Below are 27,342 nucleotides of genomic sequence, written 5' to 3' on the forward strand. Positions count from 1 at the left end.
TTTGCATCCTTTGCCAAAGATTTTTCATAATCTGCCTTCACTTATCTAACCTCCTTTGTGACTTGATTACAGTCTAGCTTATATCTACCATAGGCTTCTGTGTCACCTGACAATTTATGTGTATCCCATGCATTTTTCTTCTCTGCCACAGGTCTCTTTAGTTCATCTGACATCCATCTGGGCCTAAACCTATAGCAGTATTTCTTAGTTGGAACAAAAAGCCTAGTAACTTCCAAAATTACTTCACTGAATGTTTCCCATTTAGAATTTGCTGTTGGTAACATCATCAGTTAGTCCCACTGTATAGAACCTAAAAAATTTCTGAGACCACTGTAGTCGCCTTTACAAAAGCAAAAACCCTTCCCTTTACCCCTGATGGTAGTTACATCTTTAAGTAAATCCCACATCAATATACTGTGATCAATGTCACCTAGTGGTTCCTTTATCTGTAAATTTTTAATGCATGAATAATCACTGCTGATAATCAGATTAAGAGTGTTACTCCGTCTTGATGCCTCTCTAACACATGCCGCTGTAAAAATAATCATCCAATAAATCCACAAAAGCTAGAGTGTGAGGAACCAACCCACAAGTTCCAGTCTATATCTGGGAAGTTAAAATCCCCTATTATAAGACACTTTGATTTACTGACCCACTCTCTTTCGCTGTATAATTGTTCATTGTACTCATCAGAGTCATTAAGCCTATAACAAACTCCTATCCTAATTTTTCCTTTCCCAGTGCCTATATCACACCAAATTGATTCAACATTGCACTGTCCATCTATGTCAACTGGATGCACTTAGCATTTATGTGTTTCTTAACTAACAGCATAATGCCTCCTCCCTTCCTGTACACATTGTACTCCCCAAATTCCAATTCTGCATCCCTTATATCTGAATGGCACCACGTCTCTGATATCCCAACAATATCTGCCTTGGATGTCTTAACCAGCACTTCAAATTTATCAAATTTATTTACTATACTCCTCCTCCAACTCTTCAAGCTCTCATGATGCCCATCAGAATGCTGAGTTGGCACCTTATTTCTTCACATTCTCTACACTAGCACATACAAAACCAACCTCCATGGCTAGATAATTGTTTGTGACATCTCTCTCTCTCTCTCTCTCTCTCTCTCTCTCTCTCTCTCTCTCAGCGTAACTCGGGAATTTTTTTTTGGCTGGTGCAGCATAAGCTCAGGCTTCCTTGCACCATAGGACTAATGATAATAATCTATATATTTAATACAGAAGCCATTTTCTTTCGACACTCAGTGTGAACAATAGGCTTAACCAATCGGGATGGAAGTTGTTTCAAATTGAAGATATTTCTTCCTAGATGTGCAGGAAGTTAAAATTTAAAAATTCTGAATAGTTTTATTTTACAGAACGGGCCAGTTCTGTACCAAAAAGGAGAATAGTACATTAACAATTTGCATGTTTGCACAATAGTGGCCTTTGTTCCGAAAAAAAAAAAATAAATAAATAAAATAAAATAAAATAAAAAATAAATAAATAAAAATAAATAAAATAATAATAATAAATAAATAAATAAATAATAATAAAACCCTGCAACCAATTGCAATATTTTTGAAACGGGTACGGCTGGCTGTAGGCATTGCGTACAACAGGATTAACCGATTTGGTCTCAAATTGAAGATAATTCTTCCTAGGTGTGCATAAACATAGGAAAATATAAAAATAACAAAAGGGAAAATATCTGAACAGTTTTATTTTACAGAAATAAGAAAGGATTCAATGAGCTGGATTACCTGCTCATGACCAAATAAGGATTACATTTCCTTACGACAGCTAAAGAAAAACTCTCACTACAAATTGCAAAATTTTCACAAGGGGTACTGCTAGTTTTATTTCGATTATTAGGGTAGCTTGGTACTCATGTAGCAGAACTACTCCTTGCCAAGTATAATCCTAATTGTAGTAACAATTTGGTGCATTAGATTTGTGGTATAGTATCATTGATAACCACTCTGTCTTCTCCCACTCAACCATCCTTTTATCCATTGTAGCACCTTGCCCTTAATGCCATACTGCTCCAATTTGTATAGTGGTCTTTTGTGTGCCATACTGCTCCAATTTATATATATATATATATATATATATATATATATATTTTTTTTTTTTTTTTTCAATAATATATCAAATGAAGTTTTCAGGTACCAAAACTTATATGATTTTGTCTAGAATGGGGAAGGGGAGTTGTGGTTTTAGCATTAGTAGAGGCATATGATGCAAGAAAGCAAGCTTATATAGCATCAGCCAAAAAAAAAAAAAAAAAAACCCCTCCCATTTCATCCATTCATTCAAATCCAAATGTTTGTCTAGTTCTGCCTTGTCCTTATTTAAGTTGTTGACATCCACAACAACACATGGAAGTTTTTACCAACTATCAACCACCTGCTGGCTTGTTTGTTTGTTTGTTTGTTTCGGGATTTATTGGGCGCATCGGCAACTATGACCATAGTGCGCCACCACCTGCTGGCTAAAGGTGAATTTCTGCACATCTATTCTATAAATGTTTTTATTCAATTTGAATTTATATCCCCTCACATGAGTAATCTGAGCAAGAAGAAGACTCCAATTAGCATTGAGCTTGCTCATTCCATTCAAGGCCTTGTACACCTCAATCAGATCAGCTCACAAGTGCCTAGTCTCCAGAAGCTGCAATTAGCAGTAATTCAACCCTTCTTTGGTAACCCTCTGTTCCACTCACAATCCCAGGTGCCGTCTGACACGAATATGCCCTTCACTGCACTCGTTCCAGCAGCCCTACATCTTTCCTAAAATAAGACCTCCAGACTTGTATACAGTATTCAAGTTGTGGCCTGACCACTGCCTTATATAAGGGGACAGTTATCCCTGCTAGCAAAATTCCTGTATATCATTGACAAGGCACCATGAAATCCTTCTTGCAGCCTGTCTGCACTGCTCAGATCTAACTGCACAATTACCCCCAGATCCTTTTCATTTTCCACTAACCTGAGTATAGTACCATCCAGTTGATACATTATTCTGGGATTACTGCAACCCATATGCAGTACTTTACACTTGTCAATGTTAAACTTTAGTTGCCACCTTCTCAACTTTTCCAGATTCTGTTGCAGTAGTGTACTATCATTACTATCATTAACAACCCTGCCAACCTCCGTATCGTCTGCAGACATTAACCTTGATACCCCATCAAGAAATGCAGAAAACAACAATGGGCCCCAACACCGAACCCAGGGAACTCCACTAATAACATTAGTCCATGAAGAGCCGTGTCCACTGATAACCACTCTCCGTCTTCTCCCACTCAACCATCCTTTTATCCATTGTAGCAACTTGACCTTAATGCCATACTGCTCCAATTTGTACAGTAGTCTTCCGTGTGCCACAGTATTAAAAGCTTTCCTAAAATCCAAGTATACGATATCAAAATTATTTTTTGCCTTCAGTTCCACTGTGACCACATCATAGTATCCAAACAAATTTGTCAGACAAGACTTCACCCTAAACCCCATGCTATGTCCGAACTATAACTGCTGCCTTGTCTAGCTGATCCTGCATCGCTTCCTTAACCAGTGACTCCATTATTTTCCCTGGAACAAAAGTTTTACTAAGAGGTCTGTAATTCCTTGTGTCCCCTTTGATTCTCCCCCTTTGTGAATTGGGGACACATTTGCACATCTCCAGTCCATGGAGACCTCCCAAGAGTCAAAGGAAATGTTCGTAATTATGGCTAATGGTTTGCTTACTTCCTTTGCTGCTTCCTTTAATATAACTGGATAGATCTCATCCACCCCAGGTTTCTTATGTTTAACTTCAACAATTTCTCCTCCACTTTGCTCTCTAGTATTATATAGTCATTAAGGATCCTGTTAGAGTTTAATAAACGTCTCGCATTTTCCTCCCTTAATAACAACTCGTGTGAATGTATAGACAAAATATTCATTCAGTTTGTCAGCTACCTCAGCAGGACCATCAAAAATCGAACTCTCGATGTCAAGTGGACCAAGATGATTAATCCCCATCCTTCTAGAGTTTACATAAGTAAAGAAGTCTTTACTGTTTTTCTTGGAATTGTTGGCCAAAGATTTTTCATAATCTGCCTTTGCTTCCCTAACGTCCTTTGTGACTTGATTACAGACTATTTTATATCTACCAGAGTTATCTGTGTCTCCTGATAATTTATATGCATCCCATGCATTTTTCTTCTCTGCCACAAGTATCATTAGGTCATCTGACATCCATTTAGGCCTAACCCTTGTACAGTATTTCTTAGTTGGTATGAAAAACCTAGTAGCTTCGAAGATTAATTCCTTGAATAGCTCCCATTTAGAATTTGCTCTTGGTAACATCATCAGTTAGTCCCACTGTATAAAATTTAAAAATCTCTGAGACCACTGTAGTCACCTTTACAAAAGCAAAAACCCCTTTAGTTTTCTTCCGATGGTAGTTATATGTTTAAGTAAATCCCACATCACTACACTGTGATCACTTTCACCTAGTAGTTCCTTTATCTGTAGATTCTTGATGATGCAAGAATAATCACACATGATAATCAGATCAAGAGTATTATTCCCTCTGGTTGCCTCTCGAATATACTGCTGTAGAAAACCACCATCCAATAAATCCACAAAAGTCTTGTTAGTGTGTGAGTGACCAATCCACAAGTTCCAGTCTATAACTGGGAAGTTAAAATCCTCCATTATAAGACAATCTGATTTACTGGCCTACTCTATTTCCCTGTGCAGTTGTTCAGTGTATTCATCAGCGTTATTAGGCCTATAACACACTCCTACTCTCAACTTGGTTTTCCCAGTGCTTATGTCACACCAAACTGACTGAACACTACACTGTCCACCCATGTAAACTGTATGGGTGAATAGCGCAGTGACCAGAGATGCAATTTCTTAGGTTTCATGTGTTTCTTAACTAACAACATCACCCTTTTTGTCTATAATTTCTGTACACATTGTATTCCTCAAATTCCAATTCTGCATTTCTTATCTCTGTGTGACAGCATGTCTCTGATATCAGAACAATATTGCCCTTTGATGTCTTCACCAGATGCAAATTCACCAAATTTATTTACTATACTCCTAGTATTGTTGTATATGCAAGTATAACTGCACCTATTCTTATTCTTAGTTACCCTAACAAATCCATGTATTTACTTGTTCCATGATGCCTCCCCAGCAGCCCTTGAAATTTCCAGTACCTTGCTTTCCGGGGCTGCTTCTCATTCCAATAGAAGCACTGCAAGAATCACTTTCACCTCTACCTGTGGTTACCGTTAATCTTATTCTGTGAATTCCTCCCAAGCTAGAAGTTTTCCGATCCACACAACAGTCATGATAGCATCAGCAAGTATCCTTGCACCCTTTCTGTATCCCATCCCTGTAGAAACAATCTCTCCTGTTAACGAGCACAGACCACACTGAGAAAAATTCTATCCCATGAGCCCTGCACAATCTCTCCAGGGCCGAACTGATCAACAAGTCTCTCATCATATATTCCCTCCTATTGTGTCTGGGCAGAATTGCAGACACTTTCAAATTTAACCCTAACTTGGGACTTTTTTTTTTTTTTTAACATTGACCTGTACTTGTTAAGTAAATCTGCAGATCTCCTTAATGTCATTAGTGCCAACGTGTACAACAATATCACCCTTTAGGCCCTTAAAAGATAACTGCTCTACAACATCAACTTTGGCCACTGGCAGATACAGCCTGGTTCTATTCCACCTATCCTTTTTGCACAATATATTTCCCATTTCCCTAACAACAGAGTCACCAACAATAACTAGCTCCTGTGGGTCCATCGAATCTGCCTGAAGGTTGTCACTGTGTTGCCTGATGATCAAGTGCAAGCTCTGTCATTGATGTGGGCAGTTCAGAACTTGATGGGTCCCCCAGCTTATGTCCTGAGGTCTCATCTACACTGTTTTACAAGCTCTAATAAAGGCCCAAAACAGCTGAGTTGGTGCCTAACTTCTTATATCGAGCTTACACTGAGTACACACAAACACATCCCCCCCCTGGCAATATCATGCCCCTTTCCAGAAAGACCACAAACATTTTCGCAAGTTGCACATTTTTTTTGCCTATGATGCATTGGGATCGCTCCCTTCGGTTCTCCCACAAGCCACAGCATTCCCGCTAATTTGTGCATGTTGCTTTGCTGTAGTCTGGGGCATGATTTCCGTTTAAACACGATTTAATTGATTAAGTTACTATACTATACTAAGCTAATGTAGTAATAAGTATTTCGCTATATAGTTCTACGTTATACCTTAGCTATCAAGTTTGAGATATACGTTATCAAGTTATGCTATACCACAATGATGACAATGCTAAATTAGTTATTAAATAATTATTAGTTAATTAGTTATCTAAATACAAAAGATATATGCGCAAAAAAAGTGATTAAAACCTTCAAAATGTTTATTAAAATTAAAACGCTACTATTCTTCTGTGCTACTGGTTATACTATGGTATTCCAGCCAAAACACCGATACGATACCAGTAAGAGTAGCAAGTTGTAACTTACAAAGTCACTAGTTAAATTTTAAAAATACGCTAACTAAGCCTAGTTAATCTATTTGTAAAACAATTAATATGTTAACTAATCAAAAATACAATAAAATACAAAAGATATATGCCCAAAAGGTGATTTAAACCTTCACAATAGTTATTTATTGGAATTTAAACCCTACTATTCTTCTGAGCTACGGTTACGCTACGCCATTCCCGCCAAAACGATATTAGTATGAGTGTACAGGCATTCCCTGGCTTAAGCAATACTTGACTTACAGAAATTCAACTTTATGTAAGTTTTTGCCAACAGGTGCAAACTTATAAAAATCGTGGAAACGTATTTTGCATCCCATAGAAATAAATGGAGGTATTGTGAAAATATCATAATGTAAACCCAATAACACATTGTGGTTTTTTTTTGTTTTTTTTTTATTTTGGTAATTCATTTCTAGACCTTGGATGTTGAAATTTTTGCTATATAACTAAGCTATTTATCTCTCTAAAAGATCATTTTTATAATGGAAATGGCACTACACTTTCATTGTTAACATGTTCCGTTATAAGAATCAATTTTGAGCGCCTTTGTGATATTTTTCTAAAACACATTTCTGAAGGTCACTACCATAAAACAATAAAAACAATTTGCACTTTCCAGTTTATTGGGCTTTTCTGTTAGCACAATCTCTTATAAACGGGTAGTAAACTCGATCTTACTGAATTTGCAATAATGCCAATAACTGGAATTGTGTGGATTTTTACATTACAGTATTATGGTGAAATGAGTTCCCCTTCAATGATATCTTCAATCACATTTAAAAACATAAATAAATTTTCAGAATCTTCTCTTCATTCCTATTTACTTATTACAATGGCGAAGGGAAAGGGACCAACAGAAAGTGCAAGTGCTGGCAGTGCTAGGAAACCAAACAAAATCGATTTAGAAATGAAGATGAAAATGATTAAGAAGTATGAAGCAGGACAAAGTTTGTCATCTACTGCACGGGAATTAGGTCTCGCTGCTTCAACAGTGAGACTATTTTAAGGGACAGTTTGCATATAATAAATAATGATAAATTTTCTGTTTATACTCCGGGACGACCAAACGTCAGAGGAGTTCGCATGATAGATTGAATACAAGAAACAGAACCGTATTCAGTAGTCATGGGCTTGAACTCCGGTCATTCAAGGCACGCATACTTAGGCACCCATGCGCCTGACCACTAGGCTACGGCGGCCTAATTAAAAGAACATGTTAAAGGATCAACGCATTTAAGATCAACAGTAATCTCAAAACAGCATTCAGGTGCTATATCGAAGATGGAAAAGCTATTAATAATATGGATGGAAAATCAGAAAGATTCAGAAGCAAGTGCCCGAGTCCAATGGCCATTCAAGCAAAAGCAACAAGTATTTATGAAGATATAAAGGATAAGTACGGGAAAACCCCAAGCCAAGTTCGTGGCAAGCAATGGGTGGTTTAATAGGTTCAAGCATTGCACTAGTTTCCAAAACATTAAAGTATGCGGTGAAGTTGCCAGTACCAATTCTGCAGCTGCAGAGAAATTTTGCGATGTGTTGGGAAAAAAAACCCCATTCTAAATCTCCACAGCAGCGTGCTTATTAGCAGGAGAGTTAATTCTGGCAATGATGCTTGAAAGGTAAAACTTACTGACACTATGTCTGTCTCCTCTTTCTTTTTTGTAATTTTATAATTTTGTAATTTTTCTTGTGCATGTGATAAAAAAAATTTAATAAATAATTCTATTTACATGTTCGTCAAGCATTTCTTTTTTGCTTCAATCAAATTTAGCGCACATAGCTGTGAGTGTTGTATAAGCATTTAGGGAAATTCCGACTTATGTAAAGTTCCACGGAACGCAACCCTTACGTAAGACGGGGAGTGGCTGTATATCTATTTTTATATTACCCAGACACAGATGCAAGCTTTCACTACTCCTACCCTGAACCCTTCTGCACCCAGATACAACTGTAAGGTTCCCCATATTACCTTACAATTGGTGCATTCAATCTTGTGGCTGGTCTAACACCAAGTTTTATCTTAGATAATAGTTTTGTATGTCTACTTGTCTGCTAGTCTTGTAATGTATCCCACTCATCTTCCTTAATTTTCATGTACTGTTTCTACCACATCTTACAATTATCATTTGATCAATATCTGTGTTGATATCATTATCAAATAATGCCATGAAAGCAACTTGGATGAATAGCGCCAGTGACAACACCAGGCTTGAAGCTTTTTGCTCATTTCATAAATTTTATCATTATTCTCAAATAAATCTAATATTACTAATATCATTTTTAATCAAATAATATCACCGAAAAGCAAATCCATCATTCATTAAAAACTCAAAGAATCACTATTACAACTGCTTTAGAGCCTTACTGGATGGACCCTCATCAGACAGAGGGGTAGCTCCCCATCAGCAACTTTATGCTGAAACAAACAAATGTAATTTAATACATCTGTTTATTGTTTCCAAACAAGCAGCAAAGCAGTATAAAGAAGAACTTCTGATTTAAAATGTAATGAAAAGTAAAGGAATATAAAATTCCTAGTAATAGACTGCATGGGCTCATTTCAGCAATTAAGTAAAGGAATAAAGTAATATTTCAATGCATGTGTTGAAATAGTTTAAAAAAACTATTTCTCTGTACAGAGAAATAGTGGTCCAGTAAATCAGATTGTCTTAAAATGGGGGATTTTAACTTCCAGATATATAAACTGGAACTTGTGGATTGGTCACCAGTACACTAGCAAGAATTTTGTGGCTTTATCGGATGATTGTTTTTTACAGCAGCATGTTCGAGAGGCAACCAGGGGAAGTAATACTCTATCTGATTATCAGCAGTGATTATTCATGCATTAAGAATCTGCATATAAAGGAACAGCTAGGTGGCAGTGATCACAGTGTATTCATGTGGGATTTAGTTAAAGATGTAACTACTATCAGGGGTAAATGGAAGGGTTTTTGCTTTTGTAATGGTGACTATACTGGTCTGATATGGTTTTTAAATTCCATCCAGTGGGACCAACTGATGATGTTACCAACACCAAATTCTAAATGGGAAGCATTCAAAGAATTAATCTTGGAAGCTACTAGGCTTTTTGTCACAACTACAAGAAATACTGTTCAACGTTTAGGCCAAAATGGATGTCAGATGAACTAATGAGACTTTTGGCAAAGAAGAAAAATGCATGGGATACATATAGATTAACAGTATCACAAAAGCCTATGGTAGATATAAGATAGTCTGTAATCAAGTCACAAAGGAGGTTAGGCAAACAAAGGCAGATTACAAGAAATCTTTGGCAAAGGATGCAAAGAAAAACAGTAAAGACTTCTTTACTTATGTAAGCTCTAGAAGGGGATGAATCAGATTGGTCAACTTCATATCGATGGTTTGATTGCTGACGATTCTGCTCAGGTAGCTGACAAACTGAATGAGTAATTTGCATCTACAATTACACATGAGGAATTCTGTGGGGAAATGGAGGCCAGAAGCTTTTCAAACTCTAATACAGAGTTAAATTATTTTGTAATAACTGAGAGCAAAGTGGAGGAGAATTTGTAGAAGTTAAATATAAGGACGGCACTTGAGGTGGATGGGTTCTATCCAGTTATATTAAAGGAGGCGGCAAAGGAAGTAAGCAGGACCTTAACCATGAATATGAGGGCATCCTTGGACTCAGGGTAGGTCCCCACAGACTGGAGTGTGCAAATGTATCCACAATTCACAAATGGAGATCGAAAGGTGACAAGTAATTATAGACCTGTTAAGCTTAACTTGTGTTCTGGGGAAAATAATGGAGTCACTGGTTAAAGAAGCACTGCAGGATCATCTAGACAAGACTGCAGTTATATTTCAGACACAGCATGGGTTTGTTAAGGAGAAGTCTTGTCTGACCAACTTGATTGGATACTATGATGTTATCACAAAGGAACCATATGCAAAAAATAATTTTGATATCATATACTTGGATTTTAGGAAAGCTTTTGATGGTGTTGCACATGGAAGACTACCGTACAAGTTGGAGCAGTATGGCATTAAGGGCAAGTTGCTGCTATGAATAAAGGGATGGTTGAGTGGGAGAAGACAGAGAGTTTACTCAATGGACACTGCTTGTTGTGGACTGATGTTATTAGTGGAGTCCCCGGGAAGTCCGTGTTAGCGAAAAAATTCAGTGAACAGAAATATCAGTTAGTTAGTATGTATATACGTTGTCACAGTATTAATTAAGCTATGTATAAGCGTAAATTTATTTTTATTTTGCTTACCTGTGGAAAATATTCTTCCGATTTTCACGTATCATTTAATTTTGTTAATTGATATCATTACATAATTTTATAGCCTGTGGATAATATTCCTCCTATTTTCACATATTAGAATCGCTGTTTAATAGAATTAAAATTCAATTCACAAAGGTGATCACAATGACCAGTGCTTACTGAATATTGTATAGTGAATGGTGTTTTATTATGGAGAGTCCATCATAAAGTGATTTGATCATACAGTGAACCATCGTAAAGTAGGGGTCCAGTGTATTTGTTCTGTACTGTACTCTCAATCTAAGAATTTTTGAATTAAAAAAGTTATTATATTCTGAGCCAATCATAGGTTAGTTTGCCAGTTGGATTATTTAGAATGAGAATAACGGTTTGGATGTTGTAGGATTAGATATGTTTGGACTCAAGATTACATTAGAATGGGGGGATGGAGTTCTTTTTTATGAGACATACTTATTATGGTTCTTATTTTTGTTTTTTTATCTGCTCTAATATTCTGCTTTGAAAATATGTACAGTGGTGGACAAAAAAACTGCATCACTTGTGAATTTTGCAAATAAATGTGTTTTGCACTGCATTGTGGGTTGCAGAAATATGCGAAATGCATTTGTTAGATGGGATATATATCTATGTGAATGAAATCCAATAAGAAGACCACCTGATATACCTAATTGTCATAAATATCCTCCCAAACAGTAAAACAGGTAATTAATGGAAATATGAGAATTCATGCAAATGGCAATCATGACAACCAAACATACATTTTATTGCATTTATGTGTACAAACTGAAATGACAATTTAACATAACAATATTACATACTGTAAATCAGCAAAATAAGTTCTCAATATTTTGTTGTTCCTCCTCGAGCTGTAATCACAGCCTTGCAAGACCTGGCATAGAGTTAATCAACTTCTGGATATACGATTGCTTAATTTCGTGGTACCACATCCTTACAACACTCTTCTGCAGCTCAATCTTACTTGTTTACTTATTCTGAACAATTTTAGATGACATGTACCAGCAATTTTCAATAGGGTTCAAATCTGAACTGTTGCCAGGCCAGTCCAACACTGTAATGCCAGCATTTCTGAGCTATGACTGCACTTAAGGGGAGAAAAATGAGGGAAAACATTGGTGTAAGTATGTTTTAAGGCCTGTGATACAAGAAGACAAACTCGTCATTAAATCTAAATAAGCATAAAACTTACCAATTTTGCTGTGTGGCAAGGTGCTGAATCCTGTTGAAAAATGCAGTTTTGGACATGTGTGGTGATCCCTAATAACAGATTTCAGGCACTCCTCCAAAATGGCAGTGTAGGTTTCTGCATTCACCGTTCTGCTAAAAAACTTAATTCGTCCAACCCCTTTGATTGTTATGCATCCTCAGACCATCTGACCAGTGGGGAACTTTACAGTCGGTGTTATGCAGTCGTGATGGTACATCTCCGATTTTCATCTTCTGACATATCGCTTCCCATCCGAGCCATGCAGGTTGAATTTCGATTCGTCAAAAAAGATGACTGTGTCCCATTGTTCTTTTGTCCATGAAACATGCATTTTAGCCCAAGCAAGTCACTTCTTCCTCATTTGTTGGGATAACAAAGGCTTCTTCTTGGGCTGATAGGAATGCAGCCCACATTACAAAAGCCGTCTTTGGATAGTTCGCGCACTTGTTTTGACACCAGACGACATCTCAAAGTCCAGTTTTTCTCTTCAATTCACTGGTATCACACTTTAATTTCAGCAACCGGGATACTGTTGACTGGTGGCAGCCTATTTTATCAACGATAGCACATGTAGAAAGCACTTCCTGGGACACAGCAACAGCTACACTTTTTTTTCTTGGTGTCAACTGAACATATGGAGTCATGTTTACACCTCTGCAAAACAGGATACTAATGAGCGTGTATACTCTTCCAATGCCGTATTTATAGAAATGGCTGATGCAATACCTTGAAATTACTGTCTGATGCAATAGAAGCATTATCTGACACAATACCTTTGTTTTGCGATAAACAAAATGATTGTAATCAAACAATATATTATACGTTTCACTACAAATGTTACTTTTTTTTTTAGGTGAAGCAGTTTTTTTTTGTCCCTCACTGTATGTGTGGGACATGTGTGGTGAATGAAGTATTCTTTGTATAGTCTGAGTTCTGTACCTGTCGCTGTTAAGGAACATGGTGCTCTTGAAATCCCATTGGTGATCTTTGGCCCAGGTGTGAAAAAGCTGGATCTGGATTTGGATTTTGTTATTTGGCTGTGGGCTGTGCCATATTTATGTTCTTTAATTCTTTACAATAATCTTCTACTGGTTTGTCCAATATACGATTTATGGCAATCTTCTCATTGTAAATTGTATAATGGTGTTTGCTGGAAAGGGTCTTTTTCAGGGGTGAAGTAGGAAAGGGAGTTTTTATCATATTTTTAATGGTGTTTGCTCTTGTAAATCTGGTGTACAACCCAAATTTTTTGGGATATGCCTTTAATCTGTTTACCAATTTGGGGGAAATAGAGGATGGTTATTTTATGTGTATTTTTTTTTTTTTTTTTTTTGTATACAGTAGTTAGGTACTAAATACTAAACACTCTACATCAATGCATTAAATTTAAAATAGAAATAAAGAAAGACAATAGCATACCATTCCTAGATCTCTTGTCAAAGAAGCATAATAATCCTCCCTTAATAGAAATATACAGAAAACCACTAGATACAGGAGTTATTGTGAAGTTTAATTCCAATCACCCAGTGAACACAAAAATAGGAATTCTTAAAAGTTTCACTCTTACTGCTTATAGACTATGTAATAACCAAGCACTCAACAGAATTTCTCAAATAATTAGCAACAATGGATACCTAACAAAAACTCATAATGAAAACAACTGAAACAACAAATGAGAAACAAAGAACCAAGAGTGAAAAAAAAAAAAAAAAAAAAAAAAAAAGAAAAAGTACATTACCAACCACTGTCTTCCAAATTAGTGAACAGAATAAAGGCATAAGCCAAAAAAAAAAAAAGGTTGTACACCAAATTTACAACTAATACCATTACAAATGTGGTTACCCCTCCCCCAACTTCACCTCGACAAAGACTCTTTCTTCCAACACACCCAGTATATAAAATTGATGATGCAAAAATTACCAAAAATCATATATTGCACAAACCAGCAGAAGATTACTCAAAAGAATTAAAAAACATAAATGAATTGCAATTTATTAAAAGAGCATCAGTCATTTTTCAGGACATTTTAAATTTTATTTAGTTTTTGTTAAATATGAAGCAGCTCTATCAATTTGTGCTAAAAGAGCATAAATATATTTTCTATGAAAAATCAAGCATTAAAATTTTTTGTTTCTGTTAAAAGGGAATGAGTCAGTGACTAAGTCCCCTTTTAACTACAATCTTGCAGGTGTTCAAGACAGAGCATACATGGCATCCATCTTGTTCTCCCAAACCTGTCTCTTTGTTTAAACATTAAATTAAATTTAGATGTGGGTTGAATATTTTCTAGTCATTGTCTAGTAAGTAAACTGATTATTTCTGTTTATAATTACTTAAATTCGGTATGACTGAAAGTGATTCTAGTAGCATTAGTGCAACAGACGTTCCAAAGGGAAAATGGAGACCTCATAAATATGAGAGAAATACAGTGGAACCTCTATATTCGTCAGCCCCTATATTCATCACAAAAAGTCACCCACCACCCTGTAAAGGCCGCCTTGGTTTTGGACAATGCTCCTGCTCATCCCCCTGGCTTGGAAGACAGCTTTATTCGCATTAAATATCTACCACCAAACACAACTCCTCTAATCCAACCCATGGATCAGCAGGTCATTGCCTGTTTTAAAAAACTTTATACAAAAGCCCTGTTTCAAAGGTGTTTGAAGTGACATCGGAGACAGAACTTAAATTGAGAGAATTTTGGAAAAATCACTTCAATATCTGCCATTGTTTGAGGATAACTGATAAGACATGGGGGAATGTGTCTTCCAGGACAATGAACTCAGCCTGGAGGAAATTGTGGCCAGAGTGTGTCAGAAAGAGACTTTGAAGGTTTTGGGTCAGAGCTTGTTGTTGATGAAATTGTGTCTCTGGGCAGGTCCATGGGATTGGAGGTTGATAGTGAGGATGTAGAGGAATTGGTGGAGGACCATGGAAGGGAGCTCACCACAGAAGAACTGTTGGACCTTCATAAAGAACAGGAAGCTGAAGCAGTGGAGGAAATTTCATCAGAGGAGGAAGGGTTAAGTAAAGGCAGCATCCCAACTGCTGACATTAAGGGAATGCTGTCCAACTGGGCCAAAACGCAGTGTATGATCGAGAAGTGGCACCCAAACATTGCTGTAGTTAATCAAAATATAAATTCATTCAATGATAATGTGATTGACAACTTTTGGAAAATTTTAAAAAACAGACAATGTTGGACAAGTTCTTTGCTAAATTGAGTGCTAGTGAATCGTCGGGAAAGGGACAAAAAAGACATTGATCACAAGAATTAGAGTTACCTGATGTTTTAATGGAAGATGACTCCCCTTCTTAACAATAATTCCTTTCCTCCTCTTCAGCTTCTGCCATTACTGCTCCTCAGTAAAGGTAAAGCTCTGGTTAAATTTTTATTTATTTATGTATCAGATTCGGGGCTGGGAACGGATTATTCCAATTTTAGTTAATTCCTATGGAAAAAATTGATTGTATATTCGTCCATCCCTCAGAAACGGATTAATGATGAATACAGAGGTTCCACTGTAAAATTAAATGGGATAAAATCAAAGGAAGGGCACATGTTAATTACAAAGGAACTCGTGTCGTTTGCTATTTTTTACAAGAATATTTGAAACAAGTGCCATCAAAATTTTTCAAACTTTGCCTTTTTTCCAGACAATTGTTAGGGCAAAAACAAAAATCAAACACTTTCACTGTATCTACTCAATTAAAGAAATAAGTCATTTTGAGAAGATTCAACATTTGTTCTCCATTAGAGGACACAGCTTCTTACCACACAATAGACAGTTTGGAACAATAAAAAAATATTAAGGAAACGCACACAACTGATTATACAGTGTATGTGAAATTTCAGATCTAGTTATAAAAAGTAGTAAGCCCGGAAAATTTGTTGTTCAGAGAGCAAAAACAGAACATCTTTTGGATTTTAAAAATTGGTGCAGACACACTATAAAAATACAGTAGTTTCAGAAGAAATAAAGCATAAGGAAAAAAAAAAAAAGATGAAAAATCAAGATTTGGAATAAGTTTGTTTCATTTTATATTATATACCTCACCGATAATAATAATAATAATAATAATAAAAAAAAAAAAGTTTCATCAAAGGACTCACAACTCATACATTCTTCATGAAAAACAGAAGCTGTAGCTTTACAAACAACTCTTTATATCCATTAGGGAAAGTGTCCATAAAGGAGGCAAATATTAAAGACTTGGTTAAAATGATTGGTTATATACCTAAAGAGCATAAAAAATATTATCAGTTGTTCAATTGGCCAGCTAGTCCAGAGAGACATAAAGAATAAGTAATTTTTTTTTTTTTCTATTATTTCACGTTTTGTATTCTCATATTCAAATATTTATTTTCAAATAAATGTTAAATTTATTCAGCTTGTTTCTATCAGAAAGTAACTAAAAATAATGTATTTTATGCATATTAAAAATAAAAAAAAAAAGTCCTAGTGCCTAAACCTGCTATTTGTTAAAAGGGCATTAGTCCACAAATTTCTAAATTCAACTAAAAAAAATAAGTAATTAGTAATTTTCAATTTTTTTGTGGTGAATGATAATTACAAAAAGAGATGCACACTATCAGAACTTTTTGAATAAGAATTTGTATTACTTAAAAACTGTTGTTTTTTAATTTTCCAAAAACATGAATTCCTTGACTGATGCCTTTTTAACAAATGGTGATTCAAATATGACATCGCCCACAGCCAAATAACAAAATTGGATTCAGCTTTCCAATCCTGGTGTAAGGATCACCAGTGAAATTTCAAGAATACTAAGAATCCTTCATTATTTACATAAACAACAATATTAACCAAAAAAAGCCATGCATATCGACAATAACCACATACACATTTTCAAAATCAGAGTATCAAGAACAGATAAAAAAACAAAAATAAGAACCATAATAAGTATATCTTGAAAAAAGTGAATCCAGTAGACATGGGTAGCCAGTACAATGTTGAGTCAGTCTGGGCTGATATAAGAACTGGGAAAACAAAATTGAGAGCAGGAGAGTGCTATAGGCCTAATGACTGTGATGAGTATACCAAACACATATACAGAGAAACAGAGTGGGCTAGTATATCAGAATGTCTTATTAATGGGGAATTTTAACTTACCTGATGCTGACTGGAATTTGTGGGTTAGTCACTCACAGAGTACAAGACTTATGTAGATGTCTTGGATGAGCATTTTCTACAGCAGCATGTTAGAGAAACAAGAAGAGGAAGCAATACTCTTGATGTGGTAATTAGCAGTGATTCTACATTCATTAAGAATCTGCAGGTAAAAGACTTACTGGGTGGCAGTGATCACAGTGTACTAATGTTGAATTTAATTAAAATCATAGTTACTGTCAAAGGTAGTCAAATGCAGTTTTTAAATTATATTCAGTGGAACCAACTGAGGATGTTACCAACAGCAAATTCTATATGGGAAGCATTCTGGGAAGTAATCAAGAAGCCACTACGTTTTTCACACTAACAATGAAAGGTTTACATCTAAATAGATGTCAGATGAATTACTGACTCACGTGGTAGAGAAGAAAAGTACATGGGATGCATATAAATCATCAGGTGATAGAGAAGCCTATGGTAGATATAACTTAGTCTGTAATCAAGTCACAAAAGAGATTAGGCAAGCTAAAGCATATTACACAAAACAACAAATTTTGGGTCATATCTTGTTAGGGCATGAAAGTAAGGGTGCTAAACAAGGAAATATTGCATAAAATAGCAGGTTGGCTCTTGTTTTCAAAAAAAGTGGTTTTTATATTTGTAAAAGTGGCTTCAGACATAAAGGTATTTTTTTATTTATATGTCAGTAAGATGTAGCTTATTTCATTGCTGCTATGTCTTGATGGAAACGCTCACCTCTTTCATCGCTGATGGCACCACAGTTTGGCAGGAAGAAATCCAGATGTGAAGTCAAGAAATGCATCTTCAATGACATGTTGCATTCTAGTTTTTGGTAAGAAGTAATGATATCTTTCACAAACTGCCTGTAGTTGCTGGCTTCAACATTTCCTAGAAAATCAGTCGAAAAATTTCAAAAAGGTTTCCATGCTAATTTCTCGCTATCACTAAAAGCACATTCGAACTGTTCATCTTTGAAAAGTTACCTTATTTGTGAACCAATGAAAATACCTGCCTTAATCTTCTCTGTACTGTCTTGGAAATTTCTCTTACAAGTATGCGAATGCAGGACCGTTCACTTCAAAAGCCTTCACAAATTTTTCACAAGCACAAGTTTGATGTGGAGTGGTGGAAGCAAAACTTCATTTGGATCTACAAGAGGTTCAAATGCTACATTTTTCATTCAAAGTGTTAACGATTTTCATTGAAGCTAATTCTTCTTCTCGTGGTGCACATCGTTGGCACAACTATTCCAATTGCATAGAAAGCAACAATACTTATTGTAACCCTTTTGTAGTGCTAATAAAATAGCGATTACCTTTAAATCATCACATATCTGCCGCTCATACTTCTGATAGTGTACACCTAAGAGGAGGTTCTCCATGTCTGCATATGTTTCTTTTTGTGGACGACATACGCAAGAGGCATTGAAGGCAACTTATTTCCATTGTGCAATAACACAGCATTAAGGCTAACTTCAGAATAATCTATCAATACCAATTTATACCAATTAAGAAATACTGTTTAGACCTAAATGGACATTAGATGACCTAATGAGACTCGCCAGAGAAGAAAAATGCATGGGATGCATATAAATTATCAGGAGACACAGATGAGATAGATATAAGTAGTCTGTAATCAAATCACAAAGGACGTTAGACAAGCAAAAGCAGATAACAAAAAATCTTTGGCAAACAATGCAAAAAAAACAGTAAAGACTTCTTTACTCATGTGAACTCTAGAAGAAAGGGGATGAATCAGATTGGTCCACTTGACATCAATGGTTTGATTATTGATGTACCTGCTGAGGTACTGACAAACTGAATGAGTATTTTACATCTACACATGAGGAATTATCCAGGGAGGGGAATGACAGAAATTTATCAAACTCTACCAGGGAGCTAAATGATTTTGTAATAACTAAGAGCAAAGTGGAGGAGAAATTGTTGAAATTAAACATAAAAAAGACTCCTGGAGTGGATGGGATCTATACAGTTATACTAAAGGAAGCAGCAAAGGAAGTTTGCAAACCCTTACCCATAATTATGAAATCTTCCTTGGACTCAGGGGAGGTTCACATTGAGTGGATATGTGGAAATGTGTCCTCAATTCACAAATGAGGACATGAGTAATTACAGACCTGTTAGTTTAACTTCTATTCTGGGAAAAATAAATAATGGAGTAACTTGTTACAGAAGCATCGCAGGATCATCTAGACAAGACTGCAGTAACAGTTCGGACACAGCAGAGGTTTGTTAGACCGGGGTTCAACCCCGTCTGACCAATTTGACTGGATACTATGATGTGGTCACAGAGGAAGTAGATGCAAAACATAATTTCTATATCATATGCTTGGATTTCAGGAAATCCTTTTGATATGGTTGCGCATGGAAGATTGCTGTACAAATTGGATCTGTTGTTGTTGTTATTATTTTGGATTTTAGTAGCATTAGCAACTAAGGCCATATTGCTCCAGGGATATGTGGTGGTCATTTCCTGACCTTTCCCCACCCACTGTATTTGGTGGTCACGGGCTCGAACCCTGGGTTAATCAAGAAGAGTGTGCTACGCACTGCTCCTCCTGCCCACCTGGCTACAGAGGTGCCACAAATTAGAGCAGTATGGCATTAAGGGCAAGTTGCTACAATTGATAAAGGGATGACTGAGTGAGAGACAGCAGAGAATGGTAATAAATGGACAATGCTCTACGTGGGCTAATGTTATTAGTAGAGTCCCTCAGGGTTTGGTGCTGAGTGCCTTGTTCTTTTGTGTATTTATCAATGAAGGTATATCAGAGTAAATATCTAAGTTAGCAGACAATACAAAGGTTGACAGGGTTATTAATGACAGTAATGATAGTATGCTACTGCAACAGGATCTGGAAAAGTTAAGTAGATGGACGGAGAGGTGGCAACTGAATTGACACATGTAAAGTACTGCATATGGGTACTCTGCAATAACCCCAGAATAATGTATCAACTGGGTGGTACTACACCCAGGGTAGTGGAGAATGAAAAGGACCTGGTGGTAATTGTGCAGGCAAAATGAAGTTTTCTTAGCAGAGCAGACAGGCTGCAAATGTAGCTGATGGAGTCTTGTCAATGATATACAGCAATTTTGATAATGGGGATAAGGAGATGATTGTACCCTTGTATAAGGCAATGGTTAGGCCACACCATGAGCACTGTTGTTGTTGTTGTTATTTGGTTTTTAGGAGCATTAGCAACTAAGGCCATATTGTCCAGGGATATGCGGTGGTTATTCCCTGACCTTTCCGCATCCTTTGTATTTGGTGGTCACGGGGTTGAACCCCGGTCTAATCAAGAAGCGTGTGCTATGCACTGCTGCTCCTACCCACCTGGTTAAGGAGGCACCCATGAGCATTGTACTGAGCACAGGTCTGGAGGCCTCATTTTAGGAAAGATATAGAGCTGCTGGAACAAGTACAGAAAAGAGCAATGAGATTTGTGAGTGGAACAAACGGTTGCTGTTACCAAGAAAGGCTTAAGTTCTGCAAATTGTAGCTTCTGGAGACTAGGCACTTGCGAGGTGATCTAATTGAGGTGTATAAGGCCTTGAATGGTTTGAGAAAGCGCAATGTTGATCAGATTCTTCCTCTTGACAATTTTAGAACAGATGTGCACAAATTTGCCTTTAGCCAGCAGGTGGTTGATAGTAGGAACAAAGATCCATCTGTTGTGTAGTGGAGATAAACAATTTAAATAAGCTCAATGCAGAACTAGAGAAACATTCTGAGTGAATGGATGAGTGAAGTGGAAAGGGAGGTTTTTTTTTTTTCCTGGTTGATGCTATATAAGGACCACGGTATGTCTGCCAGGGGCAAAAGTTGATGATGTTGTAGAGCAGATATCTTTTGAGGCACAAAAGTTGATACTGTTGTACCCTTTGGCACTAATGACATTAACGGCAAAAGATTAATTAACAAGTACAGGTCAATGTTGAAAAAAAAAAAAAAAAAAAAGGCACGAGCTAGGGTTGAATTTGAAAGTGTTTGCAATTCTGCTCAGACATGATTGGAGGGAGTATACAATGAGAGCCTTGTCAATCAATTTGGCCCTGGAGAGATCGTGCAAGGCTCATGGGGTAGAATTTTTTTCACTGTGTTGTGTGCTTTCTAACAGGAGAGACTACTTCTACAGGGATGGGTTACACTTAAATAGAAGAGCTACAAGAATATTTCTGATGCTGTCCAGGCAATGTTAGATAGATCAGAGAACTGCTCGCTTCGGGGAGGGATTCACATAGATAAGAAGATTAACAGTAGCCGCAGGCAGAGGCGAAAGCGATTCTTGCACTGCTTCTATTGTAATGAGCAGCAGCATAGAGAGCAAGTGGATGCGAATTTCAAGATCTGCTGGAAGATATCATGAAACAGGTATGTACATGGGCTATGTTAGAGTAACATAGCCCATGTACGTGGGCTATGTTACTAACCACCATCTATATGGAGTTCAAACAATATGGACGACATTATCACTCTTAGGGTGACATGTATATATGTGAGATCACCATTTTCTAAAATTACAGTTCAACGGACCTAAATTCACTAGACCTGAATACTAGCTATCCCCAACTCCGTTTACCACATACTTTGTTTAGTCATGACACAAAAACTAATGACACTTGTTGATTAGTATCATGAAAGAAGAATGTTGACTTAAACTTAACTTTTTATCATTGATTCTTCTAAGGCAGTTAAATCCAAAAGATATGTACAACATTTACACAGACAGTCTAATAGGCAAACTTTCTACCATTTTTTGTTAAGTGTCAATGGAAACATTTTTGACTTCTTGTGTAGGAAATTTTTTTAACACAGAATGTAAAGTCTACCTCTGAATTAGTGAAAAGCTTATTTCCCACAATGCTTCTCCAATTCAGTGAGCCAGTAAACTGGAGAGGCAATTTTGCACTGTAAATTTTTTTATGCTAATTAGGCCAAAATGCATCAGCTTTGGTATTCCAGTTAATCCACTCATGTATTTTCTATGTTAGTGTTCACTAGCCAATTTACATGTTGTGAAGGTTAAAAACTCAGAATAACTAGGCCAGTCTAGGAGTTACTCTCTCATGCTAGGCCAGCCAAACAGGAGAGAGTAACTAACTCTACTCTGCCTGCTGGAGATCAGATAACTACAACCGCAAATAAAGAAGTCTTTAAAAATTCCTCAGGTTTCTGAAGGGATTCAAACTGATAACTATTATAAACTATGTGATTATCATATGGTGTCCAAATACTTTTGACAACAGCATGCACATATATATATAAAATTCAGCTACTTGAGTTCATAATTTGTAACATTTCCCATGAAATCATGCAACTTTATGTGTAACCTTTCTGGCAACTCCAGATGGAAATAGGGAGTCAGAAAATTTTACACAAAAACAATAACAAAAAATTTGGTTTTATATTCACTTTAGATGGTCGTTGTTTCTTTTCACTGTGTAAATTCTGCTTCCTCTCTGACTGGACTGGTTTATTGTGTGTCACTGGCTGCCTTTGAGATTCCTTTAGTTCAATAATTTCTTTGGTATGCTGCATAGGGGCACAAGCCTGCGTCTGAAGAGATGCAACCCCACCACCACCAGGTACCATTGCCCCTACATGCTTAAGTAAATGAAAGTTCTGTCTTAATCAAAAATGTACAAGTATATTACTGATAAGGAAATACTATAATATGAATGATAATATAAAAAATACATTAAAACATTTATTTTAAGGTATGAATATTAATAAATTTGTGAAGTGTAGCATTCATTATACTAATGAGGTGGAAGCAAAGTTTTGTGCATCACTTTAGAGTGACTCATGTTAACCTCCTTCAATTTTTGTACAAATTGCTAACCTTTTCTTATGAGGAAATATTAAAAAAAAATAATAATAAGTAAATAAAAATTCTAGGACCTACTTTTAATATTACACTCCAAATTGCACCTTCAAACCCTGGAATAATATTCAGTACAGCAACAAAATTACTCACACAGTACTCAGTGGTGAAACCAAATTAATTTTAAAGACCTCAGCAGGGAGACAAATTTACTCATATAGTTATGTTTCTCTGGATCAGTATTGAAAACAGATCCTCTAACTACAGGCAACCCCCGATAACATGGTTTCGCTCTAACACAATTGATAAATTGCGGCAATCTTCACACAACATTGAACTCATATAACATAGTTTTGCTCTAACACAGTTAGAGAATTTCATGCATAACATGGTATTTTTGAGCTTTTGTGTGGGGAAGAACCTACTATTATGTTGGATGTAAATTTTCAACATTTGCATTCATTTTTATGAATCGCTGCTATTAACTCGCTAGTTGTTGTACAAAAAAAAAAAAAAAAAAAAAATTATTGGTATATCCCAGTATTTTATTTTGTTGGGAAATCCCCATGTTACTTTCTGTGCTATTGAACTTGTGCTTGTTTGAGACCATAAAAATTTGTGACTTCAAAGCATGTAGTTCGTAACTTTTAAGGTTTTTGTAAAGTTATTTTGGTTTTTATTTGATCGTTTATAAATTTTTTTGGGTAAGTATTACTAAACTTTATTCTTAAGAAGCATACTGGAATAATTTCTTTGTTGTGAATTAAATTGCTGCCCTAAATTACAGCTAAGGAAATTAGGCATAAGTTGGGTAACTGCTGATTTATTTAAAGAATGGATTCTAAATTGTTTTGTGCCAGCTGCGGAAAACTATTTAAAGCAGAAAATCTAGATTTCAAAATTTTATTACTATTGGATAATGTGCCAGGCCATCCAAAAGGTTTAAGTCATCCAAAATGTTGAAATAAGGTTCTTACCACCTAATACAATTTCTTTAATTTAGCCATTAGATCAACCTTCAAAAACTCATTACATCAGAAAATTGTTACAATGGATTTTGGAAAAAATTATTCCGAATCTACTGAAGTGATGGGGGCATGGAAACATTTTTCAATTGTGGACTGTATCGGAATCATAACTTTTTTGCTCAAAGAAATTAAATCGTCAACATTAAAACCGTGTTGGAAAAATGTATGGCCAGAGACAGTTCATTCAAGAGATATGGTCCAACTGGCAGAAAACAGAATCAGTGCGATTTTGGAACTTCCTAAGTCGGTAGGAGGGAAAGGTTTTGATAATATGACTACTGAAGACGTTCATGAATTGCTGCCAGAAAAAAGAGGCCGGCCAAGTGGATTTGGAAATGGCACCAAATCAATTCAGAGGATGATAGCACAGATTAAAATTCTGAAGTTCCAAATTTTACACTAAAAAGCATACAGGAAGGCATAAATTTAGCCAAGCAATTAGAATCTTATAATTTTGAATGCAGATCCTTCGACTAGAAGGAACACAAAGTTCAAAGGGGAGCTTCAAAAATGCTTAACTCCAAACCATGCAATTTAAAAAGATCTATCAAACAAAAGCAAACAATCCCAGAATATTGATATTTTAAAGAGAGCAGAAGATGAATGAAATATAGATGCTACAGAAGAAAGTTCAGAAGGTGAAGATATTCTGCATCATAGAAAACGTTCTCGTTGGATTGTGCTTAGCAGCAATGAAGAAGAAAATTAAATGAACGTACATTAACTGACATATTATGTATCACAGTTTGTAAGACGTTTGTTCAGTTATTACGAGTTTTAATAAAAATTATGTTTACAATAGGTATAAAAAAAATTATGTATTTTTGTAGCTTTTGGAAAGTAACCCCCATTTTGTATTGGCTCTTAGTCCCATATAACACGGTTTCGCACTACACAAGATTTTATTGGAACCTAACTACAGTGTTATATGAGGGTTACCTGTATATGTTTCTATTCTAATAAAATTCAAGGCTGGCTTTCATAAACATGGTATTTCAAGAACCTTCATAATACTACTGACTTGGCCAAAAGAGTACTACTGATTTAAATCAAGGATTTGTGGAAGCAACTGAATAACTGAACTTTTGTCATTGAGCCCTCAAAATAGTTATAATTGTTGTCCTACACTGCACAAAAAAGGCCTTAGTTTAGATCTTTAGATGGAAGAATTTTCATTTGCTTTTTTTTCACAGTCCAAGTCAATCAGCCTTGGATGAGGAACGCATCGTTTTCATGTTTTTAATCCAGCAAACAGGAAAAATCACAATTTGCTGAAAAAGTATTCCACAAGTTAAACTTGGTTGAGCAAATAGCTATTGATAACAGCAGTTTTTGGCCAAACACAGCATTGTTAATAAATAAATATCAGTTTATTAGTCACTAATCAACAAAAAAATAGCATTTTCAGGGATAACGTGACCCAACCTCGATGGCACACAGCCAGAGCAGCTTGCAACAAAATTAATATTACGAAAATAAATAACACTGCAGTGCAAATATTCTAAAACTTATATTCACAACAGAATTTAACATTGGAGATTACATATACATGTACACCTAATAGAAGTCTTCATTTAAATTTAGCTATTATACAAAAACCAGGCAAATGAACACAGAAAATAATCAGTTGCGCTCTGACAGGTCATTGTTGAAGAATCTTGTCACCAACAATAGAATGACATACTTTATCAGATGCAAAAAACACATGTTAATTTCTTAATCATTTACAAGCTTCAGTGTTGATGACTAAAACATTGGATAGAGAAAAAATTATCCAATGTTTTAGTTCTGTTATGTAATGGATATAGAGCACATCTGGTTCTACTACTTTTCTGGGAGTACTCTGATGCAGTTTTCATCTTAAATTGATGGAAGCAAAAGAAATGAAAAGTGTGTATTTTAGCAAAGGTCTTCAGAGTAAAGCTCAAGTAATTTGGAAAAAGCGGAATATTTTAGTGATTTGTAGATTTCTGATCTAGATCAGATAAACAAATTTCCAGCTTTATCATTAACTGATTTTAGAATTCACATTATAAAATCGGTTAATGAAGGAGAAGAGAAAGATCAGATTTTATAGTAGCAGAGTAAGCCATAAACCATGAAAAGATGTAAATGAGTTTTTGTGTACTTCATTATTATGGCTCAACCAGAAATATGAATAAGATTTTGCTTAAGGCTCTAAGCACACTTAAGGGATTTAATTTTAGACTTTTGAATGTGAATTTTAAAAGTGAGCTTAGAATCAAAATATGAACTTAGGTCTTAATGTACTAGAACCTTTTGAATTTGATTGTTGCCAATGACAGGAGAAAACTAAAGTGAAACAGATTTTGTAGCCACTGAGGAGCAGACTTTTCAGGATTTAGAGCAAGTCCAAAAGAAAGAGGGAAGTTGTAGGTAGTATGAAAGCATTAACTTATGAAAACTCAACTATGGAGACTATTCTTTCATTTCACCTCATTACTTATAAACCCAAATGGTTAAGGCAGCCATTAATAGTCTTCCATTGAGTAACACATCTGGGACTGACCTGGTACTTGTCTATATTAAAATTTGGTAGCCCTTTCATTAATGAATCCTTACTATTTTAACCAGAGGTTCTTCCCTGATTATCGGAATGAATATTCCATTTTTCCTATAGGAAAAATCCAGAATCCCAAATAACTTAAAGATTGGAGATTCATCTCCTCCTCCCTACTTCTTCTCCTTTCTTCAAAAAAATTTTGTTTCCAGCATAACCCCTCAAATTTTGTCCTTTAACACTGATCAGGTTCACTACTGTTTTAAAGGAATAATCAATTAAATTTCCAAATTACATTTTATTCCTTTTCTTGTAAATCAAACAAAAAACAGTAATACAGTTTGAGCTTAGTCAGTCTTGATATCACTGCTGCTTTCGACGTATCCAGTTCCCAAACGCAGATTCGTTTCCTACATGACTACTGTTCAATTTCTGATGGTCCTCTTCTGTCTGATCAAAACTCCATATTTAACTACTTATCTTTCATTCTGGTAAAGTGACTGGTTAATTGGCAGAAACATCTCAAGTGGAGGGGGTGTCTTGTTTATCCACTAGCTACTCTGTTTCTCTCTTCTTTAATTAATCTTCTGCTTCAAATAACCTCCCAATAATTGCTTATGCAGATGATTTGAGGATACTTTCTTTTCATGATCAAATGCACATATCAGTGGCACAGAAAACAGTGAAAAACATTGTGCCTTTAGTTGCAAACTTTTCCT

General features: G+C 35.8%; 1 protein-coding gene across 1 annotated transcript in view; it reads right to left on the minus strand.

Moving 5' to 3' along the window:
* The window catches only part of ear (ENL/AF9-related super elongation complex transcription factor), a 350,302-nt gene that overhangs the window by 48,567 nt on the left and 274,393 nt on the right, over positions 1-27,342 (minus strand). The window contains exon 4 of the mRNA XM_090371721.1: positions 22,663-22,854. Within this exon, the coding sequence (XP_090227847.1) occupies positions 22,663-22,854 (192 nt within the window). The remainder of the gene's footprint in view (positions 1-22,662; positions 22,855-27,342) is intronic.

Source organism: Mastigoproctus giganteus, chromosome 4, assembly GCF_048544385.1.
Source record: "Mastigoproctus giganteus isolate SK-2022 chromosome 4, ASM4854438v1, whole genome shotgun sequence".
Classification (NCBI taxonomy): domain Eukaryota; kingdom Metazoa; phylum Arthropoda; class Arachnida; order Uropygi; family Thelyphonidae; genus Mastigoproctus; species Mastigoproctus giganteus.